The sequence below is a fragment of the Candida tropicalis genome, assembly GCF_000006335.3.
Source record: "Candida tropicalis MYA-3404 genomic scaffold supercont3.6, whole genome shotgun sequence".
NCBI classification, from domain to species: Eukaryota; Fungi; Ascomycota; class Pichiomycetes; order Serinales; family Debaryomycetaceae; genus Candida; species Candida tropicalis.
The window spans coordinates 1,219,255-1,235,472 of record NW_003020058.1 but is presented as its reverse complement, the minus strand read 5'-3'; the positions used below and the strand labels follow the sequence as shown (position 1 = coordinate 1,235,472).

General features: G+C 34.8%; 7 protein-coding genes across 7 annotated transcripts; all 7 read right to left on the bottom strand. All coding sequences in view use genetic code 12, as the record gives it.

Annotated features, from left to right (window-relative positions):
• Nucleotides 1-1,412: 1,412 nt before the first annotated feature.
• CTRG_04835 (uncharacterized protein) lies at nt 1,413-4,406 on the bottom strand (the record flags this gene model as incomplete). The annotated part of the gene is made up of 1 exon (XM_002550491.1): nt 1,413-4,406. The coding sequence occupies one exon, from the start codon at nt 4,404-4,406 to the stop codon at nt 1,413-1,415; it is 2,994 nt and encodes a 997-aa protein (XP_002550537.1).
• Nucleotides 4,407-6,412: 2,006 nt separating this feature from the next.
• On the bottom strand, nt 6,413-7,480 carry CTRG_04834 (uncharacterized protein; the record flags this gene model as incomplete). The annotated part of the gene is made up of 1 exon (XM_002550490.1): nt 6,413-7,480. One exon carries the CDS (start codon nt 7,478-7,480, stop codon nt 6,413-6,415), a length of 1,068 nt encoding a protein of 355 aa, XP_002550536.1.
• Nucleotides 7,481-8,736: 1,256 nt separating this feature from the next.
• CTRG_04833 (pirin family protein) lies at nt 8,737-9,744 on the bottom strand (the record flags this gene model as incomplete). The annotated part of the gene is made up of 1 exon (XM_002550489.1): nt 8,737-9,744. One exon carries the CDS (start codon nt 9,742-9,744, stop codon nt 8,737-8,739), a length of 1,008 nt encoding a protein of 335 aa, XP_002550535.1.
• Nucleotides 9,745-10,505: 761 nt separating this feature from the next.
• CTRG_04832 (pirin family protein) lies at nt 10,506-11,555 on the bottom strand (the record flags this gene model as incomplete). Its single annotated transcript, XM_002550488.1, has 1 exon — nt 10,506-11,555. One exon carries the CDS (start codon nt 11,553-11,555, stop codon nt 10,506-10,508), a length of 1,050 nt encoding a protein of 349 aa, XP_002550534.1.
• Nucleotides 11,556-12,072: 517 nt separating this feature from the next.
• On the bottom strand, nt 12,073-13,068 carry PRN2 (Prn2p; the record flags this gene model as incomplete). Its single annotated transcript, XM_002550487.1, has 1 exon — nt 12,073-13,068. One exon carries the CDS (start codon nt 13,066-13,068, stop codon nt 12,073-12,075), a length of 996 nt encoding a protein of 331 aa, XP_002550533.1.
• Nucleotides 13,069-13,279: 211 nt separating this feature from the next.
• On the bottom strand, nt 13,280-14,524 carry POL32 (DNA polymerase delta subunit; the record flags this gene model as incomplete). The annotated part of the gene is made up of 1 exon (XM_002550486.1): nt 13,280-14,524. The coding sequence occupies one exon, from the start codon at nt 14,522-14,524 to the stop codon at nt 13,280-13,282; it is 1,245 nt and encodes a 414-aa protein (XP_002550532.1).
• Nucleotides 14,525-14,874: 350 nt separating this feature from the next.
• Nucleotides 14,875-16,050, bottom strand: CTRG_04829 (pirin family protein; the record flags this gene model as incomplete). The annotated part of the gene is made up of 1 exon (XM_002550485.1): nt 14,875-16,050. The coding sequence occupies one exon, from the start codon at nt 16,048-16,050 to the stop codon at nt 14,875-14,877; it is 1,176 nt and encodes a 391-aa protein (XP_002550531.1).
• Nucleotides 16,051-16,218: the final 168 nt, after the last annotated feature.

The following is a 16,218-nucleotide window of genomic DNA, read 5'->3' as shown; positions in this document are numbered from 1 at the left end:
TTTTAATATATATACTTTGAAGGCTGTACTAATGATAAGTTCTCGAAATGCATGGAACCCAAAATTAATTGGTTAAATGATAAATAGATGTTGATGATGATAAAGAAAACCAACAAGAAGTATGTGTAATGAAAATATGTTGATAAATCCAACTGGACAATAGATTTCAAAAGGAAAAAGATTGTTGTAAAAAAAAAAAAAAAAAATAAGAGTAATCTTTAAAGCATGGAATTACAAAAAGGGAACTGGAGAGGAACAGAGAGAGAGAACTTTTTTGTTCCCTTTTTTTTTTTCGTTGATTCAATCACCCGCTCAAACAACCAATATAAAAAGTGTATATATCTTGCGTGTGTGCGTGTGTGTGTGTGCCTGTATGTTTGTGGGTGTCTCTGTGCTAGTGTAGAATAAGTTGCTCTTTTCTTTTCTTTTATTCTTGTTTTACTATGTTGAATCAAGTGCTGAAAGTTTGTCGGCTGTGTGTAAACTTTTATTATCGTTCCCTGATTCAAAGCTTATTATTTACAAAAGAAAGATAAAACCTTGTTAAAGAGTAGTTCAGATAAGTCATGGGATTAAATCAATGTTTGCTTACAATTATGTATCAACTAATAAGTAATCAACTGTGACTCTATTGGCTCCTATTTCTCACTCACTCTCTCACTCATTCACTCACACCCATCATTTAGCAATTACTACTTTATTACCAAAAAAAAAGTAGGCATCCAACGTGATATTTGCTGCACAAATATTCTTAAGGAAACTTAAATATGTGCAATCCCTCCTAATTCCCATTCACCCTCGGATCCGAAAAACAAAATCAATTCAAAAAGATTAAAATTAAAATGAACCGCCCATAGAGAAAGTCTACATATGTAAATGAGGGTATCAGTTAGTGTAATCTCGGTAAAGTAGGAATAAGGTCATTTACTCTCGTTTTGGTCAATTTAATATGAACTTTTCTATCATCAACGTCTCATGTTGTTCTTTGTAACCTTTGGTTTTGGCTTTGGTTTTGGTTTGATATTTTTTCTATATTCAAAATCATGAGGCATTTTCTTTTACTAACAATCACCTCACACACACACACACACACACACACAAATCCGGCTATTACGAATAAATTGAGATTTTTCACCAACATCACGGTTTTTCCGTTAAGTTTAATTTAATTTCCCATTACTTCCTGTTTTGAGTGATTTTTATTTTTATTTTGCAATTCAAAACGCACCCTTTTGTATACTTATATTCTTGAAAACGACGAGATATATCTTTTAGTCGTTTGATGTTCTCTACAGAATGATAAAAAAAGAACATAATATAAATAACTAAGGGTATTATTATTACTATTATTATCGCTAAATATAATTACTATTTCTATTAATACATTCTAATTAATTTATTAATAATTAATATTATGGTTCTCGTGTGAGCCCTACTCCAAGCCCGACACCAATCATTCCTAATACAATTAAAATCCAAATTAACCCTAATACAAAACTAATGATTTTCTGTTTCTTGTTGAATTTTCTATATTTTTTATCGGCATATCTTAATCCTGTGAAGCTTCCATCTAATACTCCAGCAGGAACTAAAAAGAATAATGGCGGAATAAGTATTCCAAGAATCATTAAAAACCACCAGTTTAACCATGGATATTCTACCAACTCACTATCTTGACTCTCAATATCTCCAGTTGGTGTAGGCAATTGAATAAGCTCCTTCTCATCAAAGGTGTTTAATTGATTATTACCATTGGTTTGACTATTGGTTGGACTTCTATTATTATTGTTACCAATGGCAACCAAAGTTGGTCTATTTTTCAAATTGACGGAATCTCCAATGTTTTTAAAATGCTTGTTTACAATATTTCTAATTGAATTATCTGAACTTCCACTAGATCTAGTTTCTTGTTTAACAGCAGCAGAAGTACCAGCAACAGTAGCTACAGCAGCTGCAGAACCAGTCCCAAGGACGGCTGAGCCACCAGAACTTGCATTGGTGGAACCACTCGTGTTTACACCAGTTCCCAGTGATCCGTCAGAATTCTCATCGTCAATATATTGAGCATGGCTCTGGTTTTGATTCTGACTATTTCTATCTTGAACTTTAAACAACATAACAGGTAAGTCACTGGTTGAATCCAAACCCGCAGTCATGTTTTCCCCAACAAGGGTAAGATCTCTTGCATCAGAGCTTTCTTTATCGCTAATTGGAATCTCAATAGAACGTGGGGCAGACGCTCTAATTATATCATCGTCCTCTAATGAATCTGGGGACACTAATTGTGCATACGGACTTGGCTTAACCAGCGGTGGAGACTGGATTGGGGGTGGAACTCGCAGATCTCTAATATTGAATTGATACACTACAGGAGAACCTTGAGATTGTGAACTTCTTTTGGATTCAGTATCCTGTTGTTGTTTATGTTTCTCTTCTTGTTGTTGTTCATGCAGTTGTGATGTGTTTTGTTGTGCAGATGACCGATCCTCACTGTTACCACTATTATCTTGACTTTTAGAATAATCATAAGATTGCTCCAAATTTTGTAATAATTCGCCTGATGACATTGAAGAATGTGCTAAACTTCTATGGCGCATTTCTTTGATCATAGTCTCATTAAACATACCTGTAGAAGTTAGATCACCACCAGTTGTTGTAGTTCTAGTCTTATCACTATCATCAGCAAAATGTTGCTGCTCTTGTAACCTTGATTGTAACTGCTTGGTAGGTGTCAGTTGTTGCGACAGTGTAGGTCTCCTACTGGATTGAATACTACTACCTGATGATGATCTTGGCAACAGACCAGCTATTGCAGCAGGAACTTCATATGAAATACTACTATTATTGTTACTAACCGAATTTGTCTTCCCACTCGATGGTGAACTATCACTATCTCTTGTTACACGTGGTGTTTGGGATGGTGTAATGGTTGGTTCAGGATATTTGGCCTCAAAATCACTTTCATCACTAAATGCAATCGATGCTCTTAAAGAAGATCTATTTGCTGGGTTTGATCCAGCACTAGCTGTTCCACTAGCAACGGCTGCGACTGCTGCTGCTTCAGCAAAAGTAGTTGATGTACTGATATGTTTTGATGATGTCAAAGGTTGTTGCTTTATTGGTTCAATCTTGTCGTTATAAATTCTAAACCTAAGTGAATTGGCACTACTGGCAGTACTACTTCGATTCTCGTTATATTGTCCTGGAGTAACGCCAGCTCCACTGGCACCACTACTACTATCATTGGATGCTCTTGATAATCTATTCAAAACAGTAGGTGAATCATCACTAACTACTTCTTGAATTCCACTTCCCGGAGTGCTAGCTTCTCGTTCTTCGTCTTCTACTCTTTCCACTGTGGTTGCACTTGAAGGTTCATTAGGAATGTTAGGATCAATGACTTCAATATGTTTTCTAGTGTCACCAAGATGTTGTTGTGCCAAATGGGTATCAATGTATTGTTGTTGTGCAGCACTTCTATTAATCCCTCCCTTTGCTGTTTTTAAAGTAGCAGACCCTGAACTTCTGACGGATCCATGTCTCATAATTTCTGCCTTCAATTCTTCATTCTCTTCTGCTGAAAAGATCCTACTGGTAGGTCTTGACTTTGTTTTAATTGAGCTATCATCAAATTCTTCTTTAAACACAAATTGTTTACTTTCTCTTTCATGTGTTCCTGTTCCAGACTGTCGGTAGTTATATTCTTGTAGAAGAGAATTTATGGAGTCAGCACGTTCTGCTTCTTCATCATCTTCAACTTTATCTTTTTGATTATGATTTACAGTTTTGTGTTCTCCGCTAGTGTCGGATGCTTCAGACTCAGTATCTGCAAAATCCTCAATTGTAGTTCGACGCTGTTGTCCCAATACTATTGGTGTCTCGTATGCTTGTTGGTGTTGTGAGGTTAATGTTGGTGGTAGGTTTGAAGTACTTCCTGTCGTTGTATCTGATACTCCTGAAGATCTGGATCTCATAAACATTGGTCGTAAACTAAAATTCAGTAATCTTGGGGATTTGGTCGGTGTGAGTTCTATGCTGCCAATTGAGGCTTTCTTACTACGATCTGGAACGGAGGAAGACAAAGGAGGGATATCTTCTGCATGTAGTTGTTGTTGAGATGAAGAACCCTCTAGTTCTGGATGTTCGGTAATACTATCAATTGAATAAGACGATAGTCTGTTTTTGAAAAAGAAACTTTTTAGTGATTTTGATGGGGAAGTGAAATCTGTTGATTCAGAACCTGAAGATTTAAGTTGTGAAGATCCTTCATCAAAGGTTTGGCGGGATGATGATGATGATGGTTGTTGCTGTTGTTGTCTCGTGTCCTGTCGGTGCGTTTGGACGTTTACTGAGCTGTGTTTCGGATCTTCCTCTTCTGCATCTACTCCTCCGTAAGGTTTACTCATTGCTGTGGATGGTTTTTCTTTGTTATTGAGTGTAGTAAACTAGTGAAAGAATTTTAACAATGTTCTTCTTTAATGCTCCAAAGGAGTTTTATGAATGATGATATGATATGATGTAGAAATAATGCAAAACGACGACCAAAAAAAATTATGAAAATGATGTAAACACGCTAAAGACGAAAAAAAAAAAAATTTGAAATATTAACGAATGAATAATAGTTGGTGTGTGTGTATATGAATGTGTTAAGGAGTGTGAATTTGGATATACACTTGGTTCGAACAACAGTTGAACTCCTTTTCTTTTAGATATTAATGAAATGAATTATAAAGAAAAAGGTTTCCCAAATGAGATCTACAAATTTTTTTTTCTAAATGAATTGAATTGAAATGAAATGGATTGAAATGAAATGGGTTTTTGTTTTATTTTTTCTTTTCTTTTCTTTTCTTTTGGCTGCCGTTCTGAATTTTAAATTTAATTTAATTTAATTTTACTGAATCAAAAAAAAAAATCTCACTCTCTTTCTTTATTTCTTTCTGCCTGTCCTTGTCTTTGTCTCTATTTCTCTTGCTCTCTCAGTGTGTGATTTTGTAAAAACTTGGAATTCTGTTTACAATTCTCCTTTTTACTATTATAATTTTTATCTTTTGGAGGGAGGCTGTCAAGTGAATCGTCGCCAAATCACTGAATTGTGCGTCGTCATTTTTGTGTGGTGCAGTTTAGCTATTTTCACATTTAATGCGATGGCTCATCAACCTCGTCGTCTTTTGCCTACTTGCTCTACTTTGATGTTCTCTCTCTGTGTGTTTCTCGTTGTCCTCCCCCCCCCACTATTCAACAAAGTGTATATTTATCCTTCGTCTAATTTTAATAAAAATGAATTCATCCACACTTTATCTTATCCCGGGTTTTAATTTCTATCATTTATCCTTCGGTGTAAAAACTTCTCATATTGATTTTCAATTCATTCCACGTCGTGTCTTTCGTGTTTAATGAAAATCTACACGCTTGTTTGCGCCGCGAATTTGATCCTCTAACAAATAATTTTTTTTTTTTTACAACACAATAACAGAAGGCTAGAATTTCTATGCATTATATGCAGGTGGTGTTTTTCTTGTGTCCCAAAATATATTTTATTGTTCAGTTTGGCTTTTCTTGGTTGGGGCACGACTTGTAATCAAAGAGAGAGAGAGAAAAGTAAGAAAAATCCCAAATTAAGACGAAAACAAAACAAATTTAAAACCCTGGACAATGTTACATTAACCGAATTAGGCAAGATGTTAAACTTTACCTACTGATCCAATTATCAACGTGAAGTATTATTTGACCATTGCATTTACATTTATTTAATCAATCAATACAATACAACAACACTTTGATAATACATATGCCGATAATCTAGACCTGTAACCAGAGACTGTAGATCTTGTTTTACATTTAAACAGTTGCAAAGTACTGGTTAGTATTTTATTTTACATTGCTCAGTTATACTACTAGTAATTATAGGGGCCATCCAAAGTTATTATGCACAGTGTCACCCAATTCAATCAACACACGAGATTTTCGTTATCTTTTCTCTTGATCATTAACCTTTTATTTATGAAAATATAATATGCACATTGCCGTCAGTTACATACGAATATAAAGGTGTTGAAAGAAACTTAAACTGTCGAATAAAAGATATACATAATTATATAAAAAGAAAATATACTATAAAAAAGAAGAAAAAATAAAACTAAAAAAGAAGATAATTGTATAACGTGATTGCTAGAAGAAAAGAAGAATTTATAGTAGCATGGATATTCCATTTTTGTTTTTATTTTGATGAAAATTAGCCTGTTGGATTATGGTATTCTTTGTTTGTTTGTAAGGAAAACACACAATAGTAAAACTACCTGCAATAGTTTACAATATAGTAGAATGTGGTTTCTTTTTGGGTATTGCTATTCAGTAAATCATTAAAAGAATATCAATATAATAAAGGAGTGAAATGGCATATGGAGTCCGGCTCTTAGTAATTTCTTCTTCTTCTTCTTCTGACTCTTCTTTTACAAGGACCAGCAACAGAAGCACCGGTGTTTCCAGTTCCACTTGTAGAATCACTGCCACTTGAAACAGATCCAGAACTAGAGCCAGAACTTCCAGTAAGGAGACCACCAGTTGAAGCTGTTGTAGTACCAGAAGAGCTACTAGTTGGACCTTGGTAATCTTGACATTTACCAGCAAATGCAGCAAATGCAGTAGAAGCAACAGTTTGTAAAGTCAGAAAGTTCAAAAGTCTTTGGAATAATTGAACGGCTAAACCAGAATCCTTCAAAGCACTAAGAATATTACTCACGTCAACTAAGTGATTAGCCAACATTGAAACAATCAATTGAACAGCAAATGGAATGTAATCAGAGTTAGTCAAAATATCTTTGACAACAGATGTAGCCAAACCAGATTTGTATAAAGAATCTAATAAATTATCAACAACAGTATCCAAGTCAACTTTCTTTTCCAAGTCAATAACATAAGCGGCCAATGGATCTTCTTCTTCATCTCTACCAATCAATGAAGAGACACCATCAGAAATTAATTCCTTAACTTTATCAGCAAGGTTAGAAATAACTCCCTTGGCAGCATCAAATAATTGAACATATAATGAACAATCACTAATTAAATCATTAATAACATTGACTGCCAAATTTGATCTAGTCAAGGCTTCTAAAACTGCTTCCAAGGAAATAACCCCACTTTTCATGACAGCAACAAATACTTGAACAATAATTGTTTGGAAAATTGGATTAGAAACAAAATAATCTAAAACTTTAGGTGCCAATTGAGTTTGATTAATGGCAGTTAAAACATCTGTAACAATAGCATAATCTCTCTTCATAAGTTCTTCATCAATGGCTTCTCTCTTTGCCTTATAATTGTTGATATATTGTGCCAATTCGGTTAAACTTTTGTCATCTCTTTTGGATAAGCCCTTTACGGAGTATTGTCTTTCTGGCAAGTCAAGAACTCTACCAGGAACAGCTGATGCAGCTGTGGAGGTAGCTAAGATAGCTAAAGTAGTTGAAGTTGAGACTTTCATAACGAATGGATTATTTATTCAATTTAATGATTATAAAGGAAAGGATTAGAAGATAGTTGATTGATTACAGAAGAAATTAAAAGAAAACAAGAAAAAGAGATCCAAAAAAAAGCCCACTTCAAATCTCGTACTAACCATCATCTTTTATATATTGAATCGTATAACAACTAAACCTTAGGTAGTTACCTATTGTATACTCTCGAATGCTATTGGAGTATTTTTAAAAATATACTAGGCAATATTTTCGTTTTTTTTTTTTACATTACTTGATCAAGTTATATTTGATGAGAAATTATTTCCCTTTTCGGAAGTGAGTTGCAAAATGAAAAAAAAAAAAAAATCTGTCGTAGATGCGGGTGATGATCATAGTATCGAAAACCACTAAAGACACAAATATTGAACTTATTCCCAAAATGGTTCATCATTAGTTATTTTAAGAAATAAGTATCGTGTCATGAGGAAATGGTTTTATTCAAGTCTTTGACTTTGAAATAAAAAGCCTTCATGTCATGTCTGAGGCTTTATAGATTTAAATGATATTAGCACTCTATAGTTAGAATTAATATACTAAATGGCATCTAACATAGTAGAGCCGTGTCTACCACATGGAATGTGACAACATTTTATTCTATTTAGAGATAATCAAATTATAAACTTTAATATTTGAACTTCTCCGCCATTAAAAATATATCAATTTTTGTCGTTTAAACCAGATGAGAGGAATTGAAAAAGTTGTATTATAAACTACATTGAGTTCATTTTAAGATAAACATTGTTTTAGGTTACATCGCGGCGATCATAAACCAAAAATGAGAGTCAACATGTTTTTTACTATAATTTCTAATTCTGGACATAATATCTATTTATAAAATTAACGATCAGAAGGTGAATCTGTTTCATGGTTTACTTTAATAGTTGTGGAGTTTGCCGTTAAATACCTCAGCGTGAAACGTTTTTCTCCTCAAAAACAAAATCAATAATAAACATAAAAAAATGCTACACACACTAGTTAGAGTTGAAATAAATATACTACAAAATGCCCTCTGATGCTCATTGTCTACAAGTTGATGTGTACGTATCTAGTCAAAAACGGGAATTCTATTTCTTAACATTCGCTCAATATCCAAACATTCAACCACGTTCTACAGAATCTTTTAAGCATCCAACAGACATAACCGTCAACAAAAAAATAACATAACATAAATTAATAAATAAATATACATCAGAACTAAAAATAAACTTATACACAGAACCATCTAGACTTTCTCAGCTGCTTTGTCTTCTTGTTTATCTAAATATGCACTCTTGGTGGCTTCTCTCTTCTCAAGACTACCTTCCAATGGACCGTCAATCATATCCTGTGTCACACCATCACTGATCAACGTCTTCCAGGTCTTTCTGTTTTCAAACCCATTCTGCGCATACTGGTAGCTGATGATAGCATCCTCAATACCTTGTTCCGAGCTGGCAACAAATGGCCCATAGTGAACCAGCTGCTGGTCCAACTTCTTACCACCAACCAAAATGAATTCAACTAACGACTCCTTGCTGTCTTCACTGGCTGTGTTCTCACCGGTGATGTAATCTCCCTTCTCTTCAAAAAACACATTCTGGTACTGGTCTACCTTGGTGTCTCCGTTCAATACAAAATCGTTCCCGTTCAACACATACAAGAAGTAGTTGAATCCCGGTTGCAACTCTTGTTTGAACTTACCACCAGCTTTCACCTTGTAGTAGTAGTAGTTGATAGGTGTGTACGCCAATTCCTTGATGGACTCAATTCCGTGTGATCTTCCTGAAATAACCTTGATGGTCACCTTACCGTCATCTGTTACCACCTGTGGGATCTCCCATTCTCTCAAGTCTCTGTATCTAGGAGCACAGTTCTTCAACGCATCCGGCAAGTCCACCCACAATTGCAACCCAACAGTTGGCGACCCATCAGCGTTAGGCACTGGCATCTCAGAATGCACAATACCTTTACCGGCAGTCATGAATTGCAAATCACCAGCATACAAAATACCCTTGGATCCAGTGAAGTCTTCATGGGCAATGGCCCCGTGTAACACCAACGTGATGGTTTCTTGTCCTCTGTGTGGGTGTTCTGGGAACCCGTTGGTGCCGGAACTGGAAAAATGATCAAACATCAAGAACGGGTTGAACTCTCTCTGGTTCATGATACCAATGGATCTTCTGACTCTGGCACCAACACCTTCGGCTTGCTGTCTAGCAGTGACGATTTTAGCAATTGATCTAGCTGACATTGTTTTTGTTTTTGTAGTTGTAGTAGTGGTAGTTGTTGTTGTTGTTATAGCAATAGTTTTGAGATTAGCAATCAAAATTATCAAAAGAAAAGTGAGTAATGATTAGAATAATTTTTTGTTGGAGAAAATCAGGGGAAGCAGGAAACTCTATCTATATTTATACCTCTTCGTGAATGTGCCACACACAGCTGCAGAGAATGCACTGGAATTGTCTAGAAGTCTTGTTTTGTTTTTGTTTTCCATTATTTCCAGTTGTTTTTCATGATCTCCATACGGATTTGTCAGCCGTTCGGATGTTGATTATTAAATTGATTTGTCAAGATGGTGACCGGAATTGCCAATAATTCGGATTTTCTTTCTTTTTAGTGTTGGAAATTTGTTCTTGACATTAGTTTGTATGTATGTGCACCGGAAGTCACAGGAAAAATTAAAAACGTTTCTTTCCACATCCGGAAATGCAATAAAGAGAAAGACATTGTGATGCCAGAAAAAAAAAAGAGAGCGCGAACGATATGACGTAAAGGTTATTCATTGCGCTATAATTGGCTGGTGAATGTTGTTACTAGAGAGTAAGATCACTCATAGTAGGTGAGTGTGTGGAAAACTTACTCATATTGGGACCATCAACTTATAGTTCTATATGCTGTCATTGATTGTTATATTCTAGAGAAATCACATTTTTAGAGCCAGGCACTATTTGGATTCTTTATCTGATCAAAGAGAATAAAGTATCATTAATTTACCGTATATATTCATACAAATCAAGCAGCTACAGATTCTTTCTTAACTTCTTCTAAGTATATGTCTTTATTAATTTCAACAGGGGTAGTTTCTTTCTTCAAGTTTTCAAAATAAGCCTTTCTTCTAGCTTCACGAACTTCCAATCTACCATTCAATGGACCTTGAATCATTTCATCAGTTACCCCGTCACTAATTAACGATTCCCAGGAGTTAAGTTTTTCAAATGCGTTACGTTTTAAAACATAATCAACAATACCATTTGTAACACCTCTTTGAGTACCAGAGACCATAGTTTCAAGATTATGGGTTTCTTGATCTAATATTTTACCACCAATAAGTGCAAATTCCACTTTTTCTTCATGGCTCAAATTTTCACCTGCAATGAAATCACCACCTTCCTGTTGTAAGAGAGCATTTTGGTGTTGTACCACTTTATCAGTACCATTCAATTCAAGAGTATTACCACGAATGACATACAACAAATAATTAAAATCTGATCTTAATTCTTGCTTGAATTTTCCACCTGGTTTCACAGTATAGTGATAAAATTCAACAGGAATATATGCCAATTTTTTAATATTCTCAACACCATAGCTTTTACCAGAAATAACTCTTACAGAAACCTTTCCATCATCAGAATTAACAATTGGACTTTCCCACTCAGGCATATCTCTATAGCCGGGCTCAATATTTCTAGCATCTTCAGGCAAATCAATCCAAAGCTGTAATCCACTGCTTGGAGATCCATCTTTTCCAGTAACTGGCATTTCTGAGTGAACGATTCCCTTTCCAGCAGTCATGAATTGTAAATCACCTGGATACAAAATTCCTTTCGCACCAGTGAAATCCTCATGAGCTACGGCTCCTTGTAATACATAGGTGATGGTTTCGTGTCCAATATGTGGATGTGCTTGGAAACCCTTGTTACCATGGACAGTGAAATGATCAAAAAATAAAATAGGATCCCAATATCTCAGTTTGAAAATACCTAATGAGCGGTAAACTACTGCTCCTGAACCTTCAACCAGACGTGTTGATGTAACTAATTTTGCAATTGGTCTAAGTGACATTTTTGTGGAATTGAATATACACAAGGCATCATCATTTTTTTGACAGTACGGGAAACAACACAAATATTTATAATTCTATTTCCTTAAAGAATACGGACAAGTAATACTTTTTTTCGATATTGCACATATCTAATAGATACCATACAAATAAAGTATTGAATAGATTCATTACTGTGGCTCAGTGGTTCATTAAATAGAAAAATTGTGGCGGAAATTGCCGCTTTCTTTTTGCAACCATTTCCGTGATTCGTGCACCTATTATGCTTATGGTTAGCAGCACCTAGTCATGAATTTGGCCTATTACAAATATGAATAGTATAATTAGTCAATACCTTTTTGATCTTCCGAAATTACTGTGGCATTCGTTGATGGACAAATATAATAATAAAGAAAAGCACAATCAAAAAGTGCACGTTTAGAGAAGAGGTGGTGATCTATGATTGACAACTGATGGTAAAACAAGGTTTTGACGGATATATTTAATAAATACGGATAGTAATATTAATAAATTATCAATTTATACAGGTATAGTTTCTTTTTCCAAAGATTTCAAGTATTGTTTCTTCTGGGCGTCACGAGCTTGCAAACTTCCTTGTAGAGGACCATCAATAATTTCTTGTGTAATCCCTCCACTGATTACTGATTTCCAGGTCTTCACTCGTTCAAACCCGTTGGTTGTGTTTTTGTAATCCAATAATCCTTGTTTGACATTTTCATCAGAATCAGCAACGAATGTACCAAACACATATGCCTCTTGATCAAGCCTCTTTCCCCCAATTAATGCAAACTCGACTTCTTCATTGGTTTCACTATTGTTTCTTCCAGTTATGTAATCACCGGATTCTTCAAAATAAGCATTCTGGAATTGTTCAATTTTAGTATCACCGTTTAACTCAAGTGTATTTCCCCTGATTACATACAAGAAATAATTAAAATCTGGCTTCAAATCTTGTTTAAACTGACCACCTGATTTTACTTTAAAATGAAAATAGTCAATTGGTATGTATGCTAATTCTTTTATCGATTCGACACCATAACTTTTCCCAGATATAACATTCACGGATACTTTTCCTTTATCAGCAGTTACATTAGGAACTTCCCATTCCCTCAAATCTCTATAACGTGGTTTCATATCACGTTTATCTTTAGGTAAATCAACCCATAATTGCAAAGCAGTAGTCGGGAGTCCATCTTTGGTGGTTATGGGCATTTCAGAATGCATAATCCCTTTACCAGCAGTCATAAACTGTAAGTCTCCTTGGTATAATATTCCCTTAGCTCCAGTAAAATCTTCATGGGCAATTGCTCCTTGCAAAACATATGTGATGGTTTCATGACCTTTGTGGGGATGGGCTGGGAACCCTGAATTTCCAGAGCTTGAAAAATGATCAAATAATAAAAATGGATTGAACTTTCGTTGTTGATATATGCCTAATGATCTATGAACTTTTGCCCCCGTTCCTTCGACTTTCAGTCGAGAGTTTACTATCTTGGCTATACCTCTAAGTGACATTGGTTTACTTTATTGAAATTATGAAAGTTTGTTTCGTAGCAAATTTAGTTACCACTGTGAGCAACATAAAAAAAAAAGAAAAATCGTATTAAAAATTATAGAGACAGTTGTGTTGCAAAGACACATGTACTTTTTCCTTACGGAAGTTGAGAAAATTGTATCACTTCAATTTTTTTTTACATTTCCGAAATCTTTTACATGCAATGAGTATTTACTTCTTTTTACCAAAGAAATCCATTAATGAAGCCTGTCTCTTTTTTCCATCCTTCTTAGCACCGGTAACTGGTTTATTAATTTTAGAAGGAGCTGTATTATGAACAGGTTTATTGGCCTTAGGTGGTTTGGTTACTGGTTTCGCCTTTCTCGTAACAATATAACCATCGTCATCCTCTTCTTGAACAAATAATTGTGCCTCTTCTTCCTGGACATTTGCAGCTGGCTCTTGTGTTTCATTTTCTTCAACTTCCTCTGGTACAAAAAGATTTGGTTCTTCAGTTTGCTCTTTCACCAGATTTACCTCCTTCGGAGGATCTACTTCCACTATTGAATCACCCCCTATTTCAGACTTTAATTCTTCAGTTTGTTCCTTTGGAGTCTCCTCGTTATCATCACTAAAAGTAAAGTCATCATCATCAAACATTCTTTGAAGATCAGAAGTATTTGTAGCTTTGGAAGCTTTCACTGGCTCGTCATCTTCATTATCTATACCATCATCATCATTCGAAACAATTATTCTTTCTTTTGGAGACTTGGCTTCTAATTTTCTAGATTTATATACCATTGATGGTTTCAGTGGTTCTGTCTGTGCTCTCTTGGCTGGTAAAGTAGACTCCTTTTTACGTGAAACATAACCAGATGTCATTCCCTTTAATGGAAGTTTGTTTTGATTGTTATTCTGTTTCCGTGAAACGTATGATGATGTGAGATCAGAACTTATTGATGATTCTTTCTTTGGTTCTGTTTTTGGTGCTGATTTCTTCAGTGCCAATGGAGATGAGGATTTTGAAACTGCGAATGTTGTAGAACTTTCTTGAATGATGGCTTCTAATTTTGGACCTTTAATCATACCATTCTTTTCATAGTCAGAAACATTGTCAAAAGTGCTAGGGAACTTCAACTCTTCTCTTGCTATTTCTGTTGATGTGAATTGAGACAGTTTCTTAAACACACAGTAAATATGTATACAATTAACAGTATCGAATTTCTTTATATCTGAATCCAAATCCTCTTCATTTGAAAGCTTGATTAGTTTCCCTGTTTGTGTACTCCCTGTAATGATAAAAGTTGCTGTCAATGACTCTTTATTCTTTTCATAATATTCGAGTAGTGTAGTTTTGGCCCTTGAAATTGGTATGTTTAATTGACGGGAAAACTTGTGATAGGTCACTGGTTTTGAGTTGGTAAGTATCTCAGTTGCTAAATATTCTGCCTCATTTTGAGATGCTGCCATGGTCATACTGTTGGGTTTTTTGGAAAGAGGAGAAGATGCTTGTAGAGAATCAAATTTTCATGTAATTTTTTTTTTATGTCTTTTGTTTTTTATGGCGATTCACGACACGCCTATTTTTATCAGAATGGCGTATTACTTTTACTACGCGTCTCATTTGTTCCGTTTCTTGAAGACATTAACTCTAAGTGAATAACATAAACATTAACTATATAAATCTAACTAAAAAATTAATAATATATATATTTTTATAAAATACCCTAACATAACATAAAAGAAGAATAAAAATAAATTTACCAAATCCAATGAATCAATGAACAAATGAATGAGCGTAAGAAAAATGAGATCAATAAAGGAATCTATAATTCATCCTTTATAAGTTCAGGCTCTGCTGGTGCAGCGGCAGCGGCAGCAGCGATTTTCTTACTTTCTTGTTTTTCCAAATATGCTTGCTTCTTAGCAGCTCTCTTCTCGAGGTTACCATTTAATGGACCTTCAATCATTTCTTTAGTAACACCACCACTGATCAATGTTCTCCATGTTTTAATGTTTTCAAAACCATTTCTGGCGTATTGGTAATCTTGGAAAGCCTTTTGAATGTTTTCTCTAGAACTAGCAACGAATGGACCATATTGAACAACTTCTTGGTTTAATTTCTTACCACCAACTAAGATAAATTCAACTTCAGTTTCGTTAGAGTCTTTGGTAGCACCGTTTTCACCAGTAATATAATCACCTTCTTCGTTGAAGAAAGCGTTTTGATATTGACCAACTTTAGTATCACCATTCAATACAAGGTTCTTACCTTTCAAGACATATAACCAATAGTTGAAACCGGTTTGTAATTCTTGTTTAAATTTACCACCAGCTTTGACTTTGTAGTAATAGTAATTGACAGGAGTGTATGCTAATTCTTTGACAGATTCAACACCATGAGATCTACCAGAAATGACTTTAATAGTAACTTTACCATTGTCGGTGACAACTTCTGGGATCTCCCATTCTCTCAAATCTCTGTATCTTGGTTTAATACCTTTCATGTTGTTTGGCAAATCAACCCATAATTGTAAACCAACAGTTGGAGAACCATCTGGATTTGGAACTGGCATTTCAGAGTGCACAACACCCTTACCAGCAGTCATGAATTGCAAATCACCAGCGTATAAAATACCTTTAGAACCAGTGAAATCTTCATGGGCGATGGCACCATTTAAAACCAAAGTAATAGTTTCTTGACCTCTGTGTGGATGCTCTGGGAAACCATTCTTACCAGAACTAGAGAAATGATCAAACATCAAGAATGGATCAAAGTTTCTTTGGGACATGATACCAATTGATCTTCTGACTCTGGCACCAACACCTTCGGCTTGTTCGTTAGCAGTGACGATCTTAGCAACGGTTCTGATTGACATATCTGTGATTTCTTTGTTGTTGTTGTTGTTGTTGTAAAAATTTATAGATAAAACTTTTAATGGATAATAAAAGTTGAATAAAACAAAAATTAACATTTGATAATTCAAAGGGTATCTAACCATCTATTTATACTTTTTAAATAAAACTCAAGATGAAGGAACCGGGTACCTTAAACGTGAATGATCAATTGATGAGTAGTAGTTATGAATGACTGATAATGAAGAAAGAAAGGGAAAAAAAATCAATTCATTATAGAAATATGATGAAATTTATTAATATTTATAATCAGC